Here is a 24,334-nt window from a genome sequence, read left to right on the forward strand (position 1 = left end):
ACTCCAGGACTTTCAAATGCTTCTTACGGAGCCACTCCTTTGTTGCCCGGGCGGTGTGTTTTGGATCATTGTCATGTTGGAAGACCCAGCCTCGTTTCATCTTCAAAGTTCTCACTGATGGAAGGAGGTTTTGGCTCACAATACATGGCCCCATTCATTCTGTCCTTAACACGGATCAGTCGTCCTGTCCCCTTGGCAGAAAAACAGCCCCATAGCATGATGTTTCCACCCCCATGCTTCACAGTAGGTATGGTGTTCTTGGGATGCAACTCAGTATTCTTCTTCCTCCAAACACGACGAGTTGAGTTTATATCAAAAAGTTCTACTTTGGTTTCATCTGACCACATGACATTCTCCCAATCCTCTGCTGTATCATCCATGTGCTCTCTGGCAAACTTCAGATGGGCCTGGACATGCACTGGCTTCAGCAGCGGAACACGTCTGGCACTGCGGGATTTGATTCCCTGCCGTTGTAGTGTGTTACTGATGGTGACCTTTGTTACTTTGGTCCCAGCTCTCTGCAGGTCATTCACCAGGTCCCCCCGTGTGGTTCTGGGATCTTTGCTCACCGTTCTCATGATCATTTTGACCCCACGGGATGAGATCTTGCGTGGAGCCCCAGATCGAGGGAGATTATCAGTGGTCTCGTATGTCTTCCATTTTCTGATGATTGCTCCCACAGTTGATTTTTTCGCACCAAGCTGCTTGCCTATTGTAGATTCACTCTTCCCAGTCTGGTGCAGGTCTACAATACTTTTCCTGGTGTCCTTCGAAAGCTCTTTGGTCTTGGCCATGGCGGAGTTTGGAGTCTGACTGTTTGAGGCTGTGGACAGGTGTCTTTTATACAGATGATGAGTTCAAACAGGTGCCATTCATACAGGTAACGAGTGGGGGACAGAAAAGCTTCTTACAGAAGACGTTACAGGTCTGTGAGAGCCAGAGATTTTCCTTGTTTGAGGTGACCAAATACTTATTTTCCACCCTAATTTACGAATAAATTCTTTACAAATCCTACCATGTGGATTCATGGATTTTTTTTTCACATTCTGTCTCTCACAGTTGAAGTGTACCTCTGGTGCAAATTACTGACCTCTGTCATCATTTTAAGTGGGGGAACTTGCACAATCGGTGGCTGACTAAATACTTTTTTGCCCCACTGTAATGGATATAAGGACGTTTTTTCAAAAAAAGGAGCCACATTCAGGTAAAAGTGTAAGATCAAATGATCCGACAATCAAGAATAATGTTGGATCAGTGTTTCAATATTTATATCTTTTATTAGATGTACACGTAACCACGGTTATTTGCCTTTTGGTTGAAAGTACACTGAGAGAGGACTTTTTATTATTGATCTTAATAGTATTTTTTCATATTAATGTAATTTTTTCATCTAATTGAATACAATCTATTTGTGTATGATTGTCAGTCCAAAGAAGGAGACAGGAAAGTGGGGAACGTGAGGAGAAAGTACAAGGCCTGGAAGAACCAGGTAAGAAAACAAACAGGGAATAGTGACAGGCAAAACAGAAACTGTTAAACTGACAAAGAAAAAAAAAACAAAACCTAATTTTACTCATACAATCTGGAAGTTCTGTTCTGCCTTGTTGAAACATTTTTTTAAACCTCTTTAACAACATTCCAACGTAACATTGTCATTGATTGGGGAGATTAAAATGAATATACAGCCAATAATAGGTAGGCCAACTTTTGGACCATCTAGTTGTCTGTATGACTGCTGCAGTACATGCACCACATTTGCGCACTCTCAGAAAATGCCAAACAGTGCCCTGGTGGAATGAGGAGCTGTACATTGTACGATAGGCAAAGTTGCCTCCATTTTTATAATTTTTTTAATTAATATTTTGTACATTTGTACATTTCGAAGACTCTTCTATTTTTGGAGTGTATTTTTTTGTATCTTTATTTTAATATACTTACACATTAAAAGTGAATCTCTGTCCATAAAAAATGTACTCAGTCATGCACTTTTTACTCACTATGAGCATCATTCATTATCCACCCCCAGTAATTAAGATTAGGATATGTATGTTTTTTTTATTCCAGGAAGGAACAGCTCTGATCCTAGAATTGTCACGGTCTGGAGGGCAGACCGTGGGGGATGTAGGAGAAAGGACCCAAAACGCAGACTTAATGGAATGAACAGTGGGTTTATTTACAGTGAGGTAATTGTACACCACACATTAAATCTCCAAAAGTGCTCCCTCGACTCCCGTGACGTGTCTTCTCCCAAGTGCTGGTATCCCGTGCTCTCTGCCCCTGTGCCTTCACACACCCCGTGTGTCTTGCAGTCCTGTGTTCCGCTGTCCTCCTGGGGAAAAACACAGACACAGCCGTTATGGCACCAACTCCGGCAGGCATACACTTTAACAACACTAGAAACACTGACATGGAGTCTAACTCAACGATCCTGCGCCGGAGGAAGCTCCATCGCTCTGTTAAGTAGCTCCCCCGACGATCCTGATCAGAAGCAGGTGTGTGGTAAGCTAGGCGTGACCAGCAGCTGGCAGGGCCACACCCATCAGGCCTGCAGGTGGCTGTCCTTCATCCTCCAGCCTCACACACACACACACACACCAGCATGGAACACAAGAGCACAGTGCAGCAAACATACATCCAATACACTAATAACAATAAAGGTCCACACTGTTCACGAACCCCGAGTCCCCGGCACCGGGTCCGTGACAAGAATTGCCCCTTGTTTCATTCTATAATACTGGACTTATTTTTCTACGAAGGTTTGAACTTTGAGAGTGTTTAAACAAGAGAGAAAAATGTGAAAATGTTCATGCCTGTCTGAGAAAAGCGTATAAAGTGTGTAGTGAGGGGTTTTACAGCCTTAAAACATTATAATTATTCAAAGTAATTGTAAAAAATAACGACTTTTAATGGCTTCTTCGTGGATTCATTGTTCACTCAGTTAAACAAGTTAAAATCCTCCTCCATCAAGAATTAATAGTTTATTGTCACATACACTGGAAAACAGTGGTTACGCTCAGCAATGAAATTCTTACATGCTAGTTCACTTCAAATGGGAAAATATATATAACTAAATATAAATAACTGAACTAAATGAAAATAAAAATAATTCTACACATAGAAAAAGAAAAAAAATAAGGAAGTACATGCAAGATGAGTGAGCTGGGTCTAGCCCACACTGCTGAGGCATTTGGCTGCATTTGGTTGTAGTTCTCATCTTTTCCCCCTCCAGTGTTCAGTTGCTGTCCCCACCTTCAGTCCAAATCTGTTCTGATTTGAGCCAAGACCCAGTTGGGTCCAAGTCTGCAAAAAATAGGCTTATTCAAACTAAAAGCATATTTTGGGGTGTCTGTGGAAGTAGGTCATCTCCTAATTGGAAGACTTATGGTTCGATCCCAGGCTGCTACATTTCATTACATGAACTATTTGCTTAACACAGAAAATAAGGACACATTAAACAGTAGGTTTACAATGCCTTCACACAGTAAAAAAATAAATAAATTGGCTAAACAGAATAAAACAAAACTGAATGAAGCAAAACAAAATAACACTTAAAACCTCTTTATTTACACAGGCCTACAATGATGAAGTCTTATTTTGAATTTACACACAGATGTAACTGATCAGGTGAGCAGGTAGCTTGTTCCAAAGAAGAGGACCCCAGTACCTAAAAGCACCTTAAGCATACTCAGATCTGATTCTGGAAACAGTTAAATGATCTGAACCTGGTGACCTAAGAGGTCTGACTGGGTTAGAGATATACTGGATGCCCAAACCACTGAGAGCTTGTGAAGTAATAGAATAATTAAGTAATCGCATTAACCTTATTCATGGCATTATCAAAATTGAGATCCCTATCCAAAATTATGCCAAGGTTCCACAACAAATTTGGATCCAGAAAAACCTGAATTTTCTGTTGTTTTTATGCAGCACATTCAGTGTAAAATAGCCTTCAGACTGTGGATTTGGTTCTTAGAGTATTTAAAAGTAGAATGAAAGGCAGAGCCTTCAGTTTTCAGGCCCCTCTTCTATGGAACCAGCTTCCAGTTTGGATTCAGGAGACAGATGCTATCTCTACTTTTAAGATTAGGCTTCAAACTTTCCTTTTTGTAAAGCATATAGTTAGGGCTGGATCTGAGGCCTCAGACTGCAATAGGTCTAGGTTGCTGGGGAATTCCCATTATGCACATAGTGTTTCCTCTTCAGTCACCTTTTTTATTTACTGTGTGTTAATACACAACTCTGCATTTAATTTTTAGTTATTAGTAATTTCTGACTCTCTTCATAGCATTTATCGCCTCCCTTCACCCCCAACCAGTTCAGGCAGATGGTCGCCCCTCCCTGAGCCTGGTTCGGCTGGAGGTTTCTGAATGTTAAAAGGTAGTTTTTCCTTCCCACTGTCACCAGAATGATTGCTTACCAGAGTGGAGAGAGCCGTTTATCATATTTAGAAAATGATTTAATTTCATCACACTCATTTACTGAAGGAAATTCAGTTAGCATGGTTTTGGAGGGATAAAATACTTCATCAGTGGATGAAAAAAAAAGCAGAATTTGACTGGTTATTGTTGATCACTTGGGAGACATAGGATTTTCTGGTTAATTTAATTATTCTAGCAGTATAGCGCATTTTTCATAGATTTCTAAATTAATTAATTTGTAGTTTATTTTCTCTCAACTCTCCTGCAGTGTTTTTTGCCATCTTTCACTATTTTTCCAGGGTGCTTTTGGTGGACCATATATATCAATAGTTTTTACAGGAGCAATAATCTCAATAACATGAGCAATTGTATTAGAGAAGTTGTCCATCATTTCATCACAGGATAACAGGAATGGTAATGTACACTTTGAAAATTCCCTGATGAATGTATCAGCTGTGCTGACATGCCGCTTATTGATGAATTAATTTGTGTTTTTGTTTTGACAGATGAACAATTGCAGGGAGTGACAGAAGTATTGGTGGGTTGACACAGGGTGGGTTTTTCCAGGGAGTCCAGCAGCAGTTCATTCTCCCATCTTTGGTGAAAGATGGAAATCCAACTTTCCAGCGTGGCTATTTTCTGGCTGAGCTGAAAAAGATCCAGAGCTAGTCGATTGTAGCGGGTCTCTTTAGTGTAATCCTTCTGAAACCATTTATGGGTAGGTAGCAACCAAAGGAGAAATCCATAGAGCAGAAGGACACCAACAGGTGTTCTGTTGGTGTTGGGCTGGTTGTCAGAATTCAATTGTTCAAACAAAAGTAGGTAGAAACAAATAGTTTTATAGTATAAACAAAGTTTCAAGCTCACAGCAGATGACCAGTTGGTAGTGTCGTGCAGCAATAACCTAAAGTAATGGGAGAAACGTGTCAAGCCAGCCAAAACTGAAATATGATGAACATGTATTTTAGTAATGATGACTGCAAATGATGTAGAGGTACATCAAAATTTATATTTGTCTGCACAGATCCACAAAAAAAAAGTAGAAGCTTACACACAGAAGCTTAGTTGACAGAAGAATATCCAACCGATTTACACAGACAACAGTAAGACATCATTTCTTTCCTGCAGCTTTCCTGTCACTCTTTCTCACTTAGGCACAGGAGGATGCTAATGCTACCAACACTTTTTCCAAACTCACAGTCTTAGAGAGCACAACAGTGAACGGATTTGATTTAAATCCCTATCGTGGACAATGATTCACAGACGTAGAGCTATCTAAACCAGAAGTTCCAATATGAGACACAACCAATCATGGCAGTCCGCCCCTCCATGAGCCTGGTTCTGCCGGAGATGCCTTCTTGTTAAAAGGGAGTTTTTCCTTCCCACTTTTGCAAAAGTGCTTACTCATGTGAATGTAATATTTTTACATGGAATATTAAATATCTATTTAATATTATATCAATTTATTTTAGTTAGTACTTAAACTGAATTGAATTTAATATATCACAAGGATGGACTGAGGTCTGATTCAGCAAATCCAGATTTATATAACTATTTTGTTTTGCTGAATCAGATCTAACCTCTGAAAGCAAACAAATATTCAAACGCTTCTGATCAGTTCAGTCTCTTTTTTTTGTAACTACTCAGCAGTCAGAAAATCATTTAAAACCAAGATCTAAACTACAAACATACCAACATAGCAATTCTAAAAATAATAGTTTCTTGAGAAAAGAATGTATTTCTATTGGCACACAACAGCAGCAGCATTATTTTAGAAAAAAAATTACTAAGGTCAGTATGATTAATCCTTCCAGATTAAAAAAAATGTTATTGAGCCATAGCACAAGCCACTGCTGTGATATATAAGATAAGATAAGATAGAACGTTATTAATCCCTCGGGTGGGTTCCTCTGGGAAATTCGATTTCCAAAAAAGCACAGCACCGACAGAAGTTACAGAGTTACAGAATATTATATATATATATATATATATATACACACACACACACACACACACACACACACACATATATATAATACAGAGACAATAAAAATAAAATATACGAAGGGGATAAATAGAATAAATAGGAATAAAAAATAAAAATACAAGTGAATTGCACATTTCAAGTATTGAGGTCTATTGCACTGTTGACTATTTACAAAAGTATTGCACAAAAGGTATTGCACAGTGAGGTGAAGAGGCACTACAACTTAGTGTAGTGTATTGTTGTGCACTGTGTATTGTTGTGTGACCACGTTTTCTGCATCTAGAAGACCTAGATTAGTTATTTTTCAGTATGTATTGTAAATAATGTAACTTTATTTATTTATTTATTTTAAATGAGCCCCCAGTGCAACACGAAGAGGGCACCGCAGGCCACAACCCTAAAGGAAGCAGGCCAGCAACCATGCCCAGGTTGGACCCAGTAAGCACCATGTCCAGCAATAAAAACCTGCAACATTTGTCTCTCCAGACTCCCTTAAGGCAGTGTCAGAGAGGAGCATGTTCAGTGAGAGACTGAGATTACCCAAATCTACTGAGCGGCAACTCCATCTAATTCACAGTACACAGTGCAATAGTTACATGCGTTTTATTTACAGTGAAAATAAGAAAATAAAATGTCAATCTATATTAATTGACATATATATATCTTTGTAATTTTCTGGATATTTATAATTGAGCTATTTGTATACATTAGAGCTATTTCTCATAACTTTGTAATATATTGTATTATTTAATTTAATGCAGTCTAATTTTCTTGAAGACACTGTAACCACATAATGTCCTTAGGGATTAATTGTTTTTGAGGAAGCAGATATTTTCTCCAATGTGTTTCTCCAATCAGAACAGGCAATCAGCTTAATTTATTAATCCCTAAGGAAAGACAATAAGAACAGTAACAGACTGAATATTTGACTCTAAACTGTACTATTAAAGTAGTCTGTAAGTTCATTTGTAAAGTTTGTCTTTTTTTCCCAGTTCACAAGGACAGTTTTCTTAGCGATGCAAAAGACAGTAAGGACTATATATATGATGTATTTTATTCCATATCTAATTCACTTATGTTACCTATGACACACACCTTGGGAGGGTGGGATACAGCAACTAACCCGTGTGAATAGGTCTTCACATATAAACCTCTGAACATGTATACAAGACCACATAGCAAGCACATAGTTCTCAATAGAGTTGGCTGTGCAGTGGATCTGTAATCCTTTGTCCTTGATAATGTAAACAAAACTGCTAATCTTATTAAGGTGGAAGGAATCATTGGGAATTTTTATTTTATTAGTCCTTTATTTATCTAAGTAAAAAAATCTCATTGAGATTGAAAATCTCATTTTTCAAGAGAGAGGGATATGTTAAAATTTTGAAAGAAACCTAAAGCAGTCAGTAGCAAAACTGGGTCCTGGTCATTGGTTTTTTTCTAACACAACAACGACTGAAAACGTACGTCGCTCCTACTGAAGAACTACATCCAGAAGACCAAAGCGAATGTTTCTGTCTGCCTGCACAAAGCTGCTACTTGAATCCCATTAAAAGTCTGAACCAAGGTCCGCTATGTAAGAACATCAAATGTGGAGGAGCTTGAGAAATTCAAAGCAGAACAGCCTGGGATTGCTCAGGAGACATGTGTGAGACTTGGTGAAAACTGCAAATGACTGCACGGTGTTAGCAGTCAGAAAGGACGTAGCTATGAACATAAGGGAGGCTAATAATTTTGACCCTGGTAGTTTCTCGCTTTCATGAAAAGTAAAATATGCAAGCATCCAAAATAAAACTAGGGTGTTTGCAAAAGCATGTTTAAAATTTCTTGCTCAGTTTAGCTTGGGAAATTTTCAAAAGCTATTTGTCCATCATCCACCTCCTAAGATAAAATGATAGGGCAGATGGCCAAACTTAGAGAAACCTAAAGAAATGAGACATGGAATGGAATTGTACTAGGTTTTAATTTAACCATTTACCTTTAAAACTGACTGCACATGTGCTTTCCACAACCAAATGCTTACCTCTTCAGCTAGTGCCTTTTAAACACAGTCAATGGGCGTTAGTTTCTCGTTTTCATGAGATCTATTTATTTCCTCCTTGGTTTTCCAGGTTCCTTGTCTGTGGTGAAAATAGGAATATAAAATTATGATGCACCTACAGAATGACTTTGACCCTGCCCTGTGAGTCACTGCACTGTGGGCAATACCTTGATTTCTTACTGCAGAGCCAGCAGATGAGTCCCACTGTAATACCAACTAGGACGAGCCCTGCCACAACACCCCCTATGAGCTTTGCTTGGTCCCGATCTTCTCGAGATCCTGTAAACACAGCACCAAACAGCTTCAGCTTAAAATTATCATATGCCCACACATACGCTCACATGCACACACAAACAAGTTGAGCTGTGATAAAACTACATAATGTGTCTTCTTTAGCATATTCACAATGATTCTTGAACTACAGAGATCCTCTTTGCTCAAGCAATGCAATTTTATCAGATAGGTCTACTGTTTTATGCAATGCTTATAATTCTGAGATTTGTTCACATTTACTTTAGTGACATGAAACAATCTGTTTAGATTGCAAGACGGCAATAATGGCAGTCCACAGTGGAATGTTGCATTTCATAACACCAAAGCACTAAAGCCTAAAGATGCATTATATATTAAGGGAATAATGAATAGAAAAGAATAGGCATCTTATAATATAACCCAGCAACACAGTGCAGTAGTTAGCACTGCAGCAGTTAGCACCGTTGCCTCATAGCATGTAGGCCCTGAATTCAAATCCTTCTGCCATAGCCAAAAGTGATGGGATAGTTAATTTGCTATTATAAACTGGCCATAGGCATGAATGGTTGTCTCTCTTTCTGTGATTGACTGGACACCTGTTTACCATTTGCCCTATAATACATGTGACAAGGACCCCCTTGACCCTAAATTGGATGATTAAGCCTGGGCATGGTTCCCATGCCCAGGCTTAATCACAGAACCCATATTGAGCAGTTAAACTTGCAATTATGTATAATTTCTTATGTATTTCAAGAAAGTCAAATTAGGTAATAGCACAGAAAATCAAAATCACTTACCTCTTCCTTTATTTTCCTCCTTAAAAACTGAAATGAAAAATGAATATATCAGAACTAAATAAAGAAAAGAAATTAAATAAAACAGACCAACACCATTTGTCTAAACACTCTTCTTAAAGCCAAACAAAATTCTGCACTGATGTAAACGGAGACGGGGCTGGCCAAATGTAGTCTCAGAATAGGAAATCAAAGATTTTTCCACTAATTGTAAGTGCAAGTTTTATATAAACACATTCTGTAGTAGTTTAAATCAGCAAATAACTACTACGGTTGATAACAGATCTAAATAACTTGTAGAAATTTACATTTAAATAAAGGAATTGACCATACTCTCAAAGAAAGGAAAACATTACAGTTTCACATTGAAGGACATGGGTGGTGCAAATAAAAATACAACTTTAAATATTTAATGCATAAGATAGATAACAAAACTGTAGAATGTTTTGCAGCTGTATTAATATTTTCCAATCAATCATATTTGCTTTTGATTGTTAATCGAATATTTTCTTGAATATATCTATTGACTTTTCAGGTCTTTTATTTCTTGTATATAGATATAGCTTCATAACAAACAATAAGAACATTAAATCTGATGTCTTGTATTCATTACAAAGGTATAGATTGAAATACACTACTTTTGATTAAGAAACACATCACACATCAGTAAGAGATCAGGACCAGCTTGAATTTTAGCTGGTATTGGATTATAAATGCTGCCTAATTAGGCTAGTACAGACTGATAGATTCTCTTCAAGCAGCATTACAGTACTGGAATTTAAAAGATATTGAGAAGATGTCTGTTCAAACCTGTTTGACTTTAGTTATCCACTGCACAGAATTATCACACCTCTCTCACTCCTCACGTCTGTATAAAATAAAGCCAACCAACTAAGTAGTTCACAGCATTAACTTACCAGAGGAAACACTGATTGTCTCGGCATGTTGTCCCAGGCGGTTACTGACGTTGCAAGTGATAGTCAAGTTCTCCTTGGGGACTATGGTGATTTTATGAATCACTTTGCCATTGATGTAGGAGCTCTCCTCCTGAAGGCACACACACAACACATTGTATTGGCTTAACTATTCTACAGGATATTTTCTATGTTCTTTGTCAGTTACATAATGGTGTCATGATGTTAGTTCTCTTCCTTTCAATATATAATATCTCAAAATGTCCTAGGATCCTCATGTCCTTATGCTACACACTGGAAGAAGCACCCAAGGAAACGGGAAAAGGTGGCTAGTACACTCGCCAGAATCAGGGCTCATCTCTGTGCTTCTTATGGAACTAGACCAGATGAGTACACTATTAGATGGATTCTGCCTGTTGCCCCTAGAGATCCCACGCCATTGGATCAGCTGGTCCACACTACGATTTAATAGTGTGTCACTTTTGTGTCGCGTTTTCCTAAGCAGCTTCGGTCCTCTGGACATAGCATGTATCCCACAAATCTTCGCACCCTTGCTCATACTTTAACGTTTGCACCCTTCCCGGCTCTATTAAATGCTAGCTCACCAGCAAACAAGATGTTTGTATTAAATGACTTAAAGTCACAGCAGCTGGATTTTCCATTTTTGACAGAAACTTGGCTTCTACGTGACAAGTCTGTTGCTTTTTCTTCCTCCAGCTCATTCTTCAGCCTCCCTCAGACCTAGTGGTGCTGGTTTAGCTATAGTGTTCAACACCCATTTCCGTTGCCATAAAGCAGTGCAGGATTATTCATTCTCAAGTTTCGAAATCCAGCTTTTTGAGCTACACCTGAATAGTCCTGCGCCTTTGCACAATTATAAGCACTTTATCCAAGAGTTTTCAGATTTTATGACCAGAACTTTTCTTAAGTTTGATCAGCACCTAAAAGACGAGCACCTAATGGTTTAATAGTGTGTCAATTTTGTGTCGCATTTCTTGATCCTGGGATAATTAACTTAAGCTGTGAAAGCATCAAGGATTTTCTGATATTTTAAATTAATTTTTAAGTGTACTAAAAATATTTTTGATATTACTGGTCTTTATATCCAGAGATTAATTAACACTGGCCTTGTTACAGGTTGTTCCCTATCATGTTTTAAAGACGCTATAGGTGAGCCCCTTTTTAAAAAAAACACAGTCTGGGCCCAACTGTTCTGGCTAACTACAGGCCAATTTCAAAGCACCCCTTTCTTTCAAATGTTTTAGAGAAATTGGTCTACTCACAGTTGCAGGCTTAATGGGATCTCTGAAATTTTTCAATCTGGTTTTAGATTACTACACGGCACTGAGACAGCACTTTTAGGGGTTTTTAATGATATTCTATTAACTGTGGGTTCTGGCAGACCTGCTGCCCTCTTGTGGTTGGACCTGGCAGCAGCCTTTGACACAGTTGACCATGATATCCTCCTTAAAGGATCTGTTCTTCAGTTGTTTCAGTCATACTTATTTGGAAGGACCTTTTATATGAACATGGCTCAAAAATAGCCCCTCTTAATTATGGGTGAATTAAGGGTCAATTTTGGGTCCAGCCTTGTTTGACCCGGTATGTTGTCACTGGGGTCTATTTTTTCATAGTATAACCTTTTATTTTACTGTTTTGCAGATGACTTGAAGAGACTAATTGCCTTAAAGACACTAAACAGTGGATGTCCTTAAATCTTTTAAAACTAAATGAAAACCAAACAGAAATGGTTATTTTTGGCATCTCTGTTAGTAAATATCGACAGTACTCTGGGCCCTTTATCTGCTCATTGTAAGACAAATGTTAAAAACCTTGATGTGTACTTTCATGGTTCCTTTAAACTGTGTAGGCAGTTGAGTTCAGTAGTCACTAGTCAAGTAGCTTTACCCATCTCAGACAGCTAGCCAAGGTAAAGCCATACCTTCCAACTAATGTCTCTGAACGTGTTTCGACTACATGTTATCCACTTCAAGGTCTAAACTTAAATCTTGTAGCAACAGAGACTTCTCTGTGGCAGGTCCCAGACTCACAAACACTGGAAAATTTTAAATCTCTACTGAAGACACATTTTTTTGGACTGGCTTCTAGAACATGTTACTTGAACAATTTTTTGTTTGCTTTAATAGCCTCGAGTCATTGTTGTTCTTAGTTGTTTTTATTATCTTATTGTATTTTTCTTTCGATCTTATATTTTTATTGTATCATTGTCATGCATGTGCCTTATTTAGTTCCTTTTTAGTTTGTAAAGCACTTTGTGCAGCACAAGCTGTTGTAAATAAATCTGACAGTAAACCCATCGAGCAAAATCATTCTGGTAGGAGTTCATACAAGCTACTTTTCTATTCCTTTTATCTTACAGCTGCATAAACTGGAGCAGCCAGGGATCGACCCACCCTTTGATACTCTCTCCATTGTCTAACTGGACATGTGCTTAAGGTACTAAAACACGATGACAACACTTACCTTTATTGGGTTATTGACGCTCCACTGGAACTGGGGTTTTGGTACTCCTTCAGCTTCACAGGTTAGGATTGTGTCTTTGCCATCAGCAGCACGATATTTAGTAAGGTTGGTGATCCGAGGCTTTCCTGATACAAACACATTATTTTTCTTTTTTACATTATTATCTTTGGCATCAGACCATGCAACATAATTGAATTTACAAAATATTACAACATATAGTTTTTTTTTTCAGACAACCAAACTAAACATTGTTGAGTTGTTATGCCCTTGTAAATCTTACAGTGAAGGTGCATCGGGTATAAAGTTCAAGAGAATTTATGAAAGAAGCCTCAAAGCTATAAGTTCAGTGACAATAACATCAACAGTAGACTGGGATCGAACCACCAACCCTCCATTTAGTAGGTGACCTGCTCTAATACCTGAGCTACAGCGACCCCAGTATTGTGTATTAAAATATGAAGCCAAGTGGTCCTGCCAAGTATCAATGTGTGTGAAGACTGCATTCTTCCTCACCTTCTATGACTAGTTGAAAGCTCTGACGTCGTGTCAGACCAGTCAGTGAAACTTCACAGATGTAGTCTCCAGCATCGGCAAAGGTCAAATTACTAAACTCTGGTCTCTTCACCATCTTTCCATTCTGCAAAGCAGCATCACATACAGTCAATGTTTTAATAATCTGGACCTTTAACTCTAATGTAAGTGAAACAGCAAAATATACATTTGCTTATCACCAAATTTGGTTAAGTTTTACTTATTCAGCTGCCTTTGCATGTGGCCCTACCAAGGACAGGTAATAGATATGTAAATCAGATGATATCAAATAGTTCTCTACTCTTTAGTCACTGCTCTTGTTCAAGGTCACAGGAATGTTAGCTTAAGTGGAAATTCAATATCATGAAGCTAACATGGAGTTTATACAGCCATATTACACAAAGACGCAGTTAGAAAAGGTCTTCTTTTCTTGCAAACAATTTCATTTACTTTAATATTTTAAATGCCTCTTTTCTGAAAAACAATGTATTCACACAGTCCTTACCTTTTTCCATAACTCTTTAGCATCACCTGAGGTACTCTTCTCTATCTTCACAGACAGGGTTTCCCCAACGTTCTTCACAACCTCTCCAGTGGGACTCAGACTTAGGTCCAGGTCTGGCAACACATACAACAGAAAAAAAAGAGTCAAGTAAGTTCAATTCTGTTAATTTTTAAAAATGTATTTCTTTACTGTTTATTTATTATTTTATCACGGTATAGCACTTGTTGTTCTTTAGTGTGATAGCACAGTGTTTCATTCATTTTGGCCGTTTTAGGCCAAAGGAAAAAACTGCCATTGATTCAGTCTGTTGGCTCTCACTGCGGTAAAGTGTCATTTTCTGTTCCTGTTACCCGTTTTCTGAAAACTTATAGATGACGTCTATTTCACAGTGTAATCATCCTGTGCTATCCAAAGCACACTCTCTATTGATTCACCTTCTAATTATATTCATAGTATTCATTCACCGTGTCGCCATTTGCCAACTTTCTCTTAAGCATTCACATGATTGTTATCCTGCTGCACATTTTTGGCACTTAACTACTTCCACATACTTTGTGCTACAAAAAAAGTTCTGATACCAAAATGTTCAGCTTCCTCTGGTGAGGTGTGCTATTACTTTTTTTTGTAACTTTTAAACTTCTTATGATTTTTTTTAAAAAAATAAATCCTCTTCAAACCCACCCTACATTGAAACTTAACTACTTCAGCATACTTTGAGCTAGAGAAAAACGCAAAACTTTTAATGGGCCCCAAGACCTTTAACTTTTCAGGTATTACTCTGTGTTTTGATATCTTTTACGGTTTTCAAAAAGTAACAGTTTAAGTTTATGAAGAATTAGATTTTTCATTGAATGTTCCCACTACTGCATGTTGACATTACCAACTGTAAAGACTGAGGCTGGAGAGTAGTCTGAAAAATTGTTGTCCTCTTTCATCCAGTGTCATCCTCACTGAGATAAGATTTATGGTTCTCTCTAAGAAATGTCACCGAAGCGCAGCCTCCCCCATCCACCTTGCCCATAGAGGACAATGTTAAAACAGCACCTAAACTTCAGCTGTGGCTGTTTTTACACCTTGTCCAGCAGACAAGCTACTATAGCCCAAACTGCTGAAAAACTTAATTCTGGTTCTAAACCAGTTAGGGTTATGTCCACCGCCTAAAGCACCAACAACGGGCACGTGAGCATCAGAAATGGACAATGGAGCAAAGGAAGAAGGTGGCCAGATCTGATGATTCATATTTTCTTTTGCATCACATGGATGGCTGGGTGTGTGGGGTAATAATAGGATAATAATAATGATACAATAATAACACTAGAATAACATATTCATACTCATTCAGTGTAATTAATCAGTGATGATTAAGTATGTCTGTAGATTAAGCTAATTTGTACCTCTGAATATTTTAAATTTATGGATATTATTTTAGCTGGAAACATATTTAAAAAAAACACAACCCAAAAGCATCAGTAAACAAAGTGCCTTGTTATAAACAGGAATTAAAAAATGTTCACTCCAGGTGGGAAACATTATATTTTGTTTGTTCTGCCACAGTCATTTGTCCTTGGTCCTTTGTTATGTTATAGTATGCTTTAGCTCTGGTTATGTCATAAGTACTCACAACTAACAACAATGTTCTGGGAGGCCTCCACTTTCTCGTTGTCAACCAGTGAGCATTTGTATTCACCCGTATCCTTTCTGTTGATGGCAGTTACAGTGTAGTTGTCCGAATTTTCAACCAGCACTTTCGTGCCCTGGTGAAGAGCAGGAGTTAAGAGAAATACCATTAAAAAAAAACAGACAAAAAGACAATAATAACTAGAAGTACCACATTCACTCACGGGGCACTTCATTAGTTGGACCTTGACAGTATCAGGTTGGACCACAGAAAAGCCTTAATCATCATAAAGGAATGGCCATAGTGTGCAAAAATACTCAACTAGGCTGTGGCATTTGAAAGATGCTCAATTTGCTATTAAGGGGCCAAAAGTGTACCAAGACAATATCCCCCTATTATGCCAACACAACTAGCCTGAACAGTTGATACTGTTCTGTTTCAAGGTTTGTAGTGTTGCACTTTCAGAAATGCTCTTTTGCATTGCACATTGGTTACAATAAGTGGTTATTTGAGTTTCTGTTGCCTTCAATCAGCTTGAAGCATTCTGGCCATCCTCTAACCTGTGGTATCAACATAGAATCTTCACACAGACATTTGCTGCTATTTGTTGCTCACTGTATACTTTCTCTTTTTTAGACCATCCTCTGTAAATTCTAGAGATGGCTTTGTGGGAAAATTACAGTGCTGCTGAACTACTTAGACCAGCCTTTTTGGCACCATCAAACGGCACATTCAAGGACACTTTTTAACCATCTTTCTTCCCCATGTTGACGCTCAGTTTAAACATGAGCAAGTCGTCTTGATCATAACTACATGCTTAAATACATTAGGTTGCTGCTGTAAAATTAGCTGATTAGTTATTAGTCTTAATAAGTAGCTGAACAGATGTGATAAAGTGGTCAGTGACTGCATATTAAGCATGCATTAAGTACAATATATGTCAACCAGTCAAGCTGGAGTTTACATTTATGTCTGTCAAGATTTTTATAACACCAGTAAAAACTCAACTAAATTTGAATTTATCAGGTGGGTAAATAATGTGGCATCATCAGTTATTACATGTGGTCAAAAAATGATCTAACCAAAACTCCACCTGAGATCATCACATTTTGGGAGGTCCTCTGACCACCAAAACCTGAAAATCTTGTGTTCTACGTGAACATAAGTGCCAAGTCTCTTTTGACCGTTTGGTGGATCAAGAAACATTTTTACTCATCTGCAAGATAAACAATGGGATCTGGCTCACCTTAATGTGAAAAAAGAAGGATCTAGGTGGAGGGTTGCCATCAGCAGTACACTTTAGTGTCACATTATCTCCTTCTATAATGGACGGCTGTGACATAATCTGGAGAGTAACCTGCTCCGATGGATCTGTAAATATGAAATATTATTCAAAGACACCTCCAACTGACGAATAGATAACTCTCAAACTGGCTCAACTCATTTAATTGGTATAAAATAAAATTATCATTATTATTATTATTATTATTATTATTATTATATGACTGATCAGTACTTTATCTACTGAGCGATAGGTATGAACTGAAAGCAATTCACAAATATAAAATTCTCCCATGATGTAGTCCCAGCAAGGACTTAATTATCCAACAACCCCCTTTCATCTAATCTAACATTCCAGTAACAGAAAAGACAGGAGAGGTGAGAAATGCAGTAATTAGGATTAATCTGTGGCTAAACTGAAAGTAAATTGAACATGGCAGCTATACACTGGTCAAAAGTTTTAGAAAACCCCATTTTTTCAATTTTTTTTAATTTTTATTATGCAGTTTAATGTCTCATTGCACGCTGAAATGAAAGCATAGTAAAACTAAACAAATTCAGTGGAAAAAGAAATCATGGAATCAATTTATAGACCAAAATATATTCTAACTTTGGAGTCATAAAAGTAGCCACCTTTGGCACATATAACAGCTGAACAGACCAGTGGCATTCTTTCTACAATAGAATCAAATATTCTTCAGAAAGTTCTTTCCATATCTGTTGCAGACATTCCCATAAATGTGTGGCACTTGTAGGTTGCTGTGCTTTCACCCTTCTGTCCAGTTCATCCCAAACTAGCTTGATGGGGTTTAAGTCTGTAGACTGTGCTGGTCACTCCATGTTTTCAAGCTTACCATCTGGTTTGTTTTCCTGAGGTAGTTCTGGCATAGCTTGGACTTACGTTTTGGGTCATTATCTTGCTGTAGGATGAACCGCTGACCAACTAGGTGCATACCAGAGGGTATTTCATGGCACTGCATAATGCTGTGGTAGCTGTTTTAGTTCAGGGTGCCTCTCACTCTGTACAAGTCACTGAACCTGGATCCAGGAAAACAGCCCCAGACCATCACACTTCCTTCTCCATGTTTGACAGTTTGACAGTCCTTTCACCTATTCGAAGGCGTACAAAGATCCTGCATGATGAACCGAAGATTTTAAATTTTGATTCATCGGTCCATAATACCTTCTTCCAGTCTTCAGTAGTCCAATGGTGGTGTTTCATGGCCCAGGCAAGTCTCTTTGTCTTATTCTGATGTCTTAGCAATGGCTTTCTTGCTGTAACTCGTCCAGTCAAACCCACAGGTCGAAGTCTTCTCTTCACAGTTGAAACTGAGACTTGCTTACTACGACCACTATTACATTATATTATACTATTATATAACTATTATTTTAAATAATAAATAATGTATTTTTTTATCCTCTGGCAGTTCTCTACTTACCTTTTTTACCATTTTAAGCTATTCATTGGACTTAATCGCCTTGCATTGTGATAAATAACTGGAAAGAATTGGTGTTCTAAAACTTTTGTCTGGTAGTGTATATAATAAAAAAAAAATATTAAGACTGAAAACATCCCTGAAATGCAAAGAATTTTACATTTCCTCTTGTCAGATTTTAAAATTCACAGTTTGGTTTGCTGCAGTGAGAGAGCCCCTGTTCCACACCTTTGAAGGGAATCTCTTAAAAAACATGGTGCATGAGTTGAAGCATGCAGTTTTACACACTACGGAATTTCTTCCAAAATTTTCATTGGATCTTATCTAACAGCAATGAAAGCATTTTAGCCATTTATTTCCTAAAAACCTTAAGCATACAAGTATTAAAATTACTTTGTGGCAATGTAGCTCTATATGAGAAGATGGAAAAAACAGATTTCATATAGTTGTAGTACAGTGATACAGACAGATGTCAGCACTGCCTTCCACTCACAGTGAATGGGAAAAGGTTCCAGCTCAGTCTCCTGATTAATCAGTGTGTGTGTGGCTTCACAGGCAAAGATTGCATCAGCATCCTCTTTGGTGGCTGCATATTGGAGGGTGGAGAGCATGGTGGATAGGCCTGTGTCAGGATCCAGCTTCAAGTGGTTAGTGATCACAACAGCTGGAAAGGCAAGATGACAACCACACCAGACACATGTACATACCCACACAGACAGACAGACAGACAGACAGACAGACAGTCAAAGACACACAGATTTCGTCAGCTGTTACTATTCCAACATTGCTTTGATTTAGACAATGAAAGTCAAGGACTTTCCTATTAATCAGAATCAGAATATTTTATTAATCCCTATGGAAATTATGTAACATTTATGTAATAATTATAATGTATTACTGTGTTCCTTCTGACAAGTAAGCAATGAATTTTATCATATATCGTTTTAGCTATTCTCTTGAATAAATATGATGCCCTCTAGAGGGATATCTATGACAGCAACTTCCCCAGTGTAACTGGATAGTTTACAGGTGACCGTAAGGGAAGAAATGCATTACATTTTTGATCATCTTTCAAAAGTTGTCCATTTTTTCTCCACTTGATAGTGGCTGGAGGGTTTGCTTCTGCCACAACACATGTTCCAACCTAAAAATGAAAGAAAACAAAACATAAACAATTATACACCAACTTGCATTTTTGTCACACTTAAAGGTTTTAGATCATTAACATGCCACAGATATGTCATATGTCAAGTACAGCAATTTTAACAACTGCTGACATTTACTTGGACTCTCTGATTGACCTTTCTGACTTCTTAGGAGTGGATGTGATTCATCACACAGCCACTCCTGGGAAGATTCACCAGCGTTCTAGGTTTCCCCATTGTAAATAATAATCTCTGTGGTTTACTGGAGTCACAAAGCCTTAGAAATGGCTTTGTAACCCTTTCCAAACTGATAAATGTTAATAACTTTGTTATCAGAGGTTTCTTTAGATTGAGATTGATCTTTTAATTTACTTAAATTTGTCAGAAAAGTTGTAAGTTGCTACTTAAGCGATTTCTTGATGCAACTGGTATGAAAAAAAAAAATCAGGCCTGGGTATGACCAGTACAACTGAACTCAGCTTTTAAAAAACAAAACAAAAAAACTGTGGTTAATCGTAGTTTATTCATGATTTAATGAGGGCCGAGTGGCAGTTAGGTTTGGGTAGTGTTTCTCCCTTAGTAAATCACCATTTAAATATTTACTTGGTTCTTTAGAACACTACTTAAAGCATAAAAGACATTATTCCAAAATATATTTCCTTCCTACTGCTGCAATCATGGTGGTCGGAGCTAAAAGTAGAACATGGTTAAGTTCAAGAAAACATCTAACTTTTAACTACATAATTTCTAGAAGTTAAACGTTATCTAGATAAACAAAAATATGTGAGCTGCAGTGCCCCTTCCTCTTCAAGGACAAGTGGACCAAAGCTATACCAGCAAAATGCAGCATACATATACAACAGAAAGTGTGATTGTAGGGGCCAAGTTTTCCATTTTTTATTATTTTTCCATCAGTTTATTTTCCTTTCATTAGTCACATCTTATGTAACATACACATTCAATACTGCTTGGAATTTCTTTTTTCCCCTACTTCAGTTGTTTATACTATCTGCTATGAAAGTTTCCTCATCTCGGCTTAAAAACAATTACTACTTAATGCCTGCAGAATGGGGTGTTCATTGCAGGGTAGGTGCAGATGGTAGCATGAAACTTTGCACACCGATTTTGGTGTCTCATGTGTCGCACAACACAATCTTTGTGGTGTGTTGGCTAATTGTGCACATCTCGATTTTTTTAACCTTGCATGTTGTGCTGCGGCTTCCGCAGCTGGGCTGAAGACAGGAGTATACAATTGTTTCGGTTTTTACTACCATTTTAATGATAATACAGCACAGGAGCTCAGGAATATACAGATATGCAGAGGATTATGTTAAAACAGTTAAAACTGTTAAAACTTGCAAAAAAACCCAACCAAACAAACAAACAAATAAAAAAAACCACTCTACAAAGTCTTCGCTTCTAGTTTTGACTATAGTCCTCTTATACTAGCCCTTATGTAGCTGTATTGTCTAAGTCACGACAGCTATTGTTCAGGAGAATACGGCAGCTGCTTTCTGTGCAGTAACAGCGTGTATAAATACAAGTTTCTGTGAAACATGGTTTTGCAGAGGTGAGCGGAGCAGGCACATTCTGGCCTAGAGATAACCAAAGAAGCAAGTCACTTCAAATTGAAAAAAGAAATCTTATGAAAGGTCTCTGTTGTAAAGACAGACAATGTAATTTTACACATACAATGTTACAATGATGCCACTGGTTACTGTATAATATGCTTTAGATGTTATAAAGCTTCGTTTCAGCCTAGTATAAACCACAAAGACTTGTCTAAGCTGATACTATTTCATGTATAATGCTGAAGCAAGCTCTTAGTACTTTCACAAGTAAAAACCACATTGTGACAAAATTAGACGTGGCCTTCAGAAGGAGCAGTCACTGGACTGTCAACAACAAAACCTGCCTTCATTACAGTCACCTTCATGGCAAAACAGACATTGACTGACTTTTGTGATCTAATGAAAATGCTATAAGAACAAAGTCATGCTTTCTGCATTCTCCACCACTAAATCTCTCTCTCTCTCTCTCTCTCTCTCTCTCACCTAATACTGCATAACTAGATTTTGCAAACATTTCTGTATACACAATTCACGCTGCATCATGGAACAACCTGACACATCTGATGGACAAACACTGAGACTTACCGCTGTTAATTTGTCTTTCTGTAATAATTCACTTTTGTCCATAATCCGCACTGGTGATGGCTTCTCTGCAAACACAAAAGGACAAAATCAAGGTTTCGAATTAAATTCAAATTTTAGATTGCATCAAATTACAACAAAAGTTGCCGTAATATTGTAAAGTAAAGACCCTAAAATAATACAAAGAAACCCCAACAATCAGACGACCACTAATGAGCAAACACTTTGGTGACAACGGGAGGTAGTTTTTCCTTTTTCCTCAGCTCTTTTTGAGAGAGTGGCACGGTTGCCCTTCCGTTGGTCTTTCTTGGTCTCTTGTGCTCTGAGGGTCTCTGGATGTCTGGAGCCCGGATCTCCTCCATACCTGCTTCAGGAGGACAGGGCTATGGCTCCCCACACCCTCTAGCAGATCATTACATGAAGGAACCTTTTGAATACAAATGCGCTCATGCTCACAGGTGTACACACGGTTGCTCAAAGACACAAACTACACCCTTTTTGGCTCCTACCTCAAAGCACACTGTGCGCTGTCAATCTTACGTGCTGCACAATAATATTCAATATTTAGTATTTATTTTTATATTCACATAGATTATTGCAATGATGTTGTTTATTATATTGCTCTCTTTTGTTTTTGCTTGTTTTCTTTTTTTTCTTTCTCAACAGGTGATCCAGGTGATTGATATATGTATTTTTTGTCTGTTTGTTTTGCTGTTTTTTGCCCTTTATCACTGTTCCTCTTCCCCACTGTTTTTCTTTCCCTACCTCTCTTTCTTTCTCCCTTTCCTTTCCCCCAGCCATGTCTGTCACATGTGTAGCAGGTGGAAATAAAATAAAATAAACAATAGAAACAAAGGTGAATCAAATAGACCAATACGGCAAGGCTGGGATGGTCCATTTGGTAAAGTAAATCCGTTGGGCATCTTTCTTGGCCTTTAGACAATTCTGATGGCAAAAAAAAAACAAATGGGACAGGCGGGAAAAGACAACGGGAGGTAAAAACTCCCTTTTAACAGGCAGAACCAGGCTCAGGGAGGGACGGCTATCTCCCATGATTGGTTGGGAGTGAGGGGAGGAGGACAGGACAAAAGACATGCTGTGGAAGAGGGCAAGAGAATAATGAAAACTCCTTAATTAAATGCAGAGTGGTGCATGATGCGTCCAAAGGGGTGAGAGGACAAAAAAGCCCAGTTTATCATGGTAAGCCCCGAGAAGCCAGGTCTATTGCAGCATTACTAAAGGAGGACCTGTTCCAGCCTAACTATGTGCTTTATCGCTGAATCAGGCCACTTATCCAGGAATTTTAAGCCTGATTTAAAAAGTAGAGAGGGTGTCTGTCTCATAAATCCAAGCTGGGAGCTGATTCCCCAAAGAGGAGCCTGAAAGCTGAAGGCTCTGTCTCCCATTTCAGAACCACAAGTCTGACATTAATGGCCTGTATTTGTATAGCGCTTTTACTAGTCCCTAAGGACCCCAAAGCGCTTTACACAACCAGTCATCCACCCATTCACACACACATTCACACACTGGTGATGGGGAAGCTACATTGTAGCCACAGCCACCATGAATTAAAGTTGCAAAAAGATTAGAAATATTATTATGTCACACTTTTACCAAAAGCTCGCTTTGGTTTTTTGTTTTTGTTGTTTTTACAAAAATAAAGTTTAGACAGCCTTGGTGAATAAATAAGGGGAGGAGCAAAATTCAAGATTGTAGTTAAGCTTACTGTAAACAACAACAGAGACGGGATACTCCATGAGGTTGGCGTCTGACACCACCATGCAGGTGAAAGTCCTCTGGTCTTTGAGTGAGGCCTGGGTAATGAGCAGGCTGAAGTGCCTATTGATGCTGACCCGTTGAGCATAACCATCTGTGGCCTGAACTGTGGCCTGGTCACTGTGAGCCTGTTTGATTAACAGATCACCAGGTGTGCCATCATCTTTTTCCTAAAGTGTAAGGCAACAGAAGAATAAGACAAAGAAGACAGGGTTTGTCAAATCTGTACAAATCTTCATTCTTCAAGCGTATTTAAATAGACATGCACAAAAATAGAAGAATTTTAAACAATGCATTTAAGCTTTCATTCAAGCATTCTCCAAGTAGAACGTACAAATGTATCACATATGTGCTAATTAGAATAGGTGTACACTGCTAACTCATAATGCAAAATTCAACAGGTCATCTTTGCCAGGTAATCTCTTTAATTACAGTGTGGATTAAGTGGAGCCATATTTATCTGACTTCTTTAAATAAGTCTTGAAGACACTAGCTGTAGATTTATGATGGACATAAGCCTAAAGTTTTGCCCTAGACATGACACTCTCTCATAGTTTTATTTTATTCATTCCCTTAAGCTGGGCATACACTGTGCAATTTGTCACACAACAACCGTGAAAAGAGTTGGATGGACATTGCTGCTCCATTGCAGCTGGCTGGTCAATGTTTTTCATTAGCAATTTAGCAAAGTTGATGGTGGTGGTGTGTGTCTGTGTGAGTGAAAGACAGAGAGGGAGAGAGAGAGAGACAGATTTTGTGTTATAAGCTTCATGTTATGGACGCACAGTGTGAGCACTCAGGTCGTGTTATGAAGGAAGGAAGGCTCAGAGTTTAGTGAGTGGGTGTGCTGGGATGTGCTAAAAGGTGGGCCTTCACAACAGGTCGCATCAGAGCACCGGGCTGTATAGTGTGAGACCATGCATTGTGACCTACGAACTTCTAATCCCTGTGATTCAATCCTACTGTTTGAGCAGAAGCTGCATAATGCGACTGAAAAAA

General features: G+C 38.2%; 1 protein-coding gene across 1 annotated transcript in view; it reads right to left on the reverse strand.

Moving 5' to 3' along the window:
- Window positions 1-2,958: 2,958 nt before the first annotated feature.
- Window positions 2,959-24,334, reverse strand: part of alcama (activated leukocyte cell adhesion molecule a) — a 37,372-nt gene continuing 15,996 nt past the window's right edge. The window contains exons 3-16 of the mRNA XM_085288342.1: window positions 23,286-23,505; window positions 21,563-21,627; window positions 19,318-19,405; window positions 18,755-18,925; window positions 16,791-16,915; window positions 15,548-15,680; window positions 13,927-14,039; window positions 13,404-13,527; window positions 12,891-13,015; window positions 10,410-10,539; window positions 9,496-9,522; window positions 8,614-8,725; window positions 8,429-8,525; window positions 2,959-5,322 (exon numbers count right to left, since the gene is read on the reverse strand). Coding sequence (XP_085144468.1) covers window positions 8,447-8,525; window positions 8,614-8,725; window positions 9,496-9,522; window positions 10,410-10,539; window positions 12,891-13,015; window positions 13,404-13,527; window positions 13,927-14,039; window positions 15,548-15,680; window positions 16,791-16,915; window positions 18,755-18,925; window positions 19,318-19,405; window positions 21,563-21,627; window positions 23,286-23,505 — 1,512 coding nt within the window. The 3' untranslated portion in view covers window positions 2,959-5,322; window positions 8,429-8,446. The remainder of the gene's footprint in view (window positions 5,323-8,428; window positions 8,526-8,613; window positions 8,726-9,495; window positions 9,523-10,409; window positions 10,540-12,890; window positions 13,016-13,403; window positions 13,528-13,926; window positions 14,040-15,547; window positions 15,681-16,790; window positions 16,916-18,754; window positions 18,926-19,317; window positions 19,406-21,562; window positions 21,628-23,285; window positions 23,506-24,334) is intronic.

This window comes from Mchenga conophoros, linkage group LG10, assembly GCF_057382185.1.
Source record: "Mchenga conophoros isolate Kocher_MC1m ecotype Shallow Benthic linkage group LG10, M_conophoros_male_GT1.1, whole genome shotgun sequence".
NCBI lineage: Eukaryota > Metazoa > Chordata > Actinopteri > Cichliformes > Cichlidae > Mchenga > Mchenga conophoros.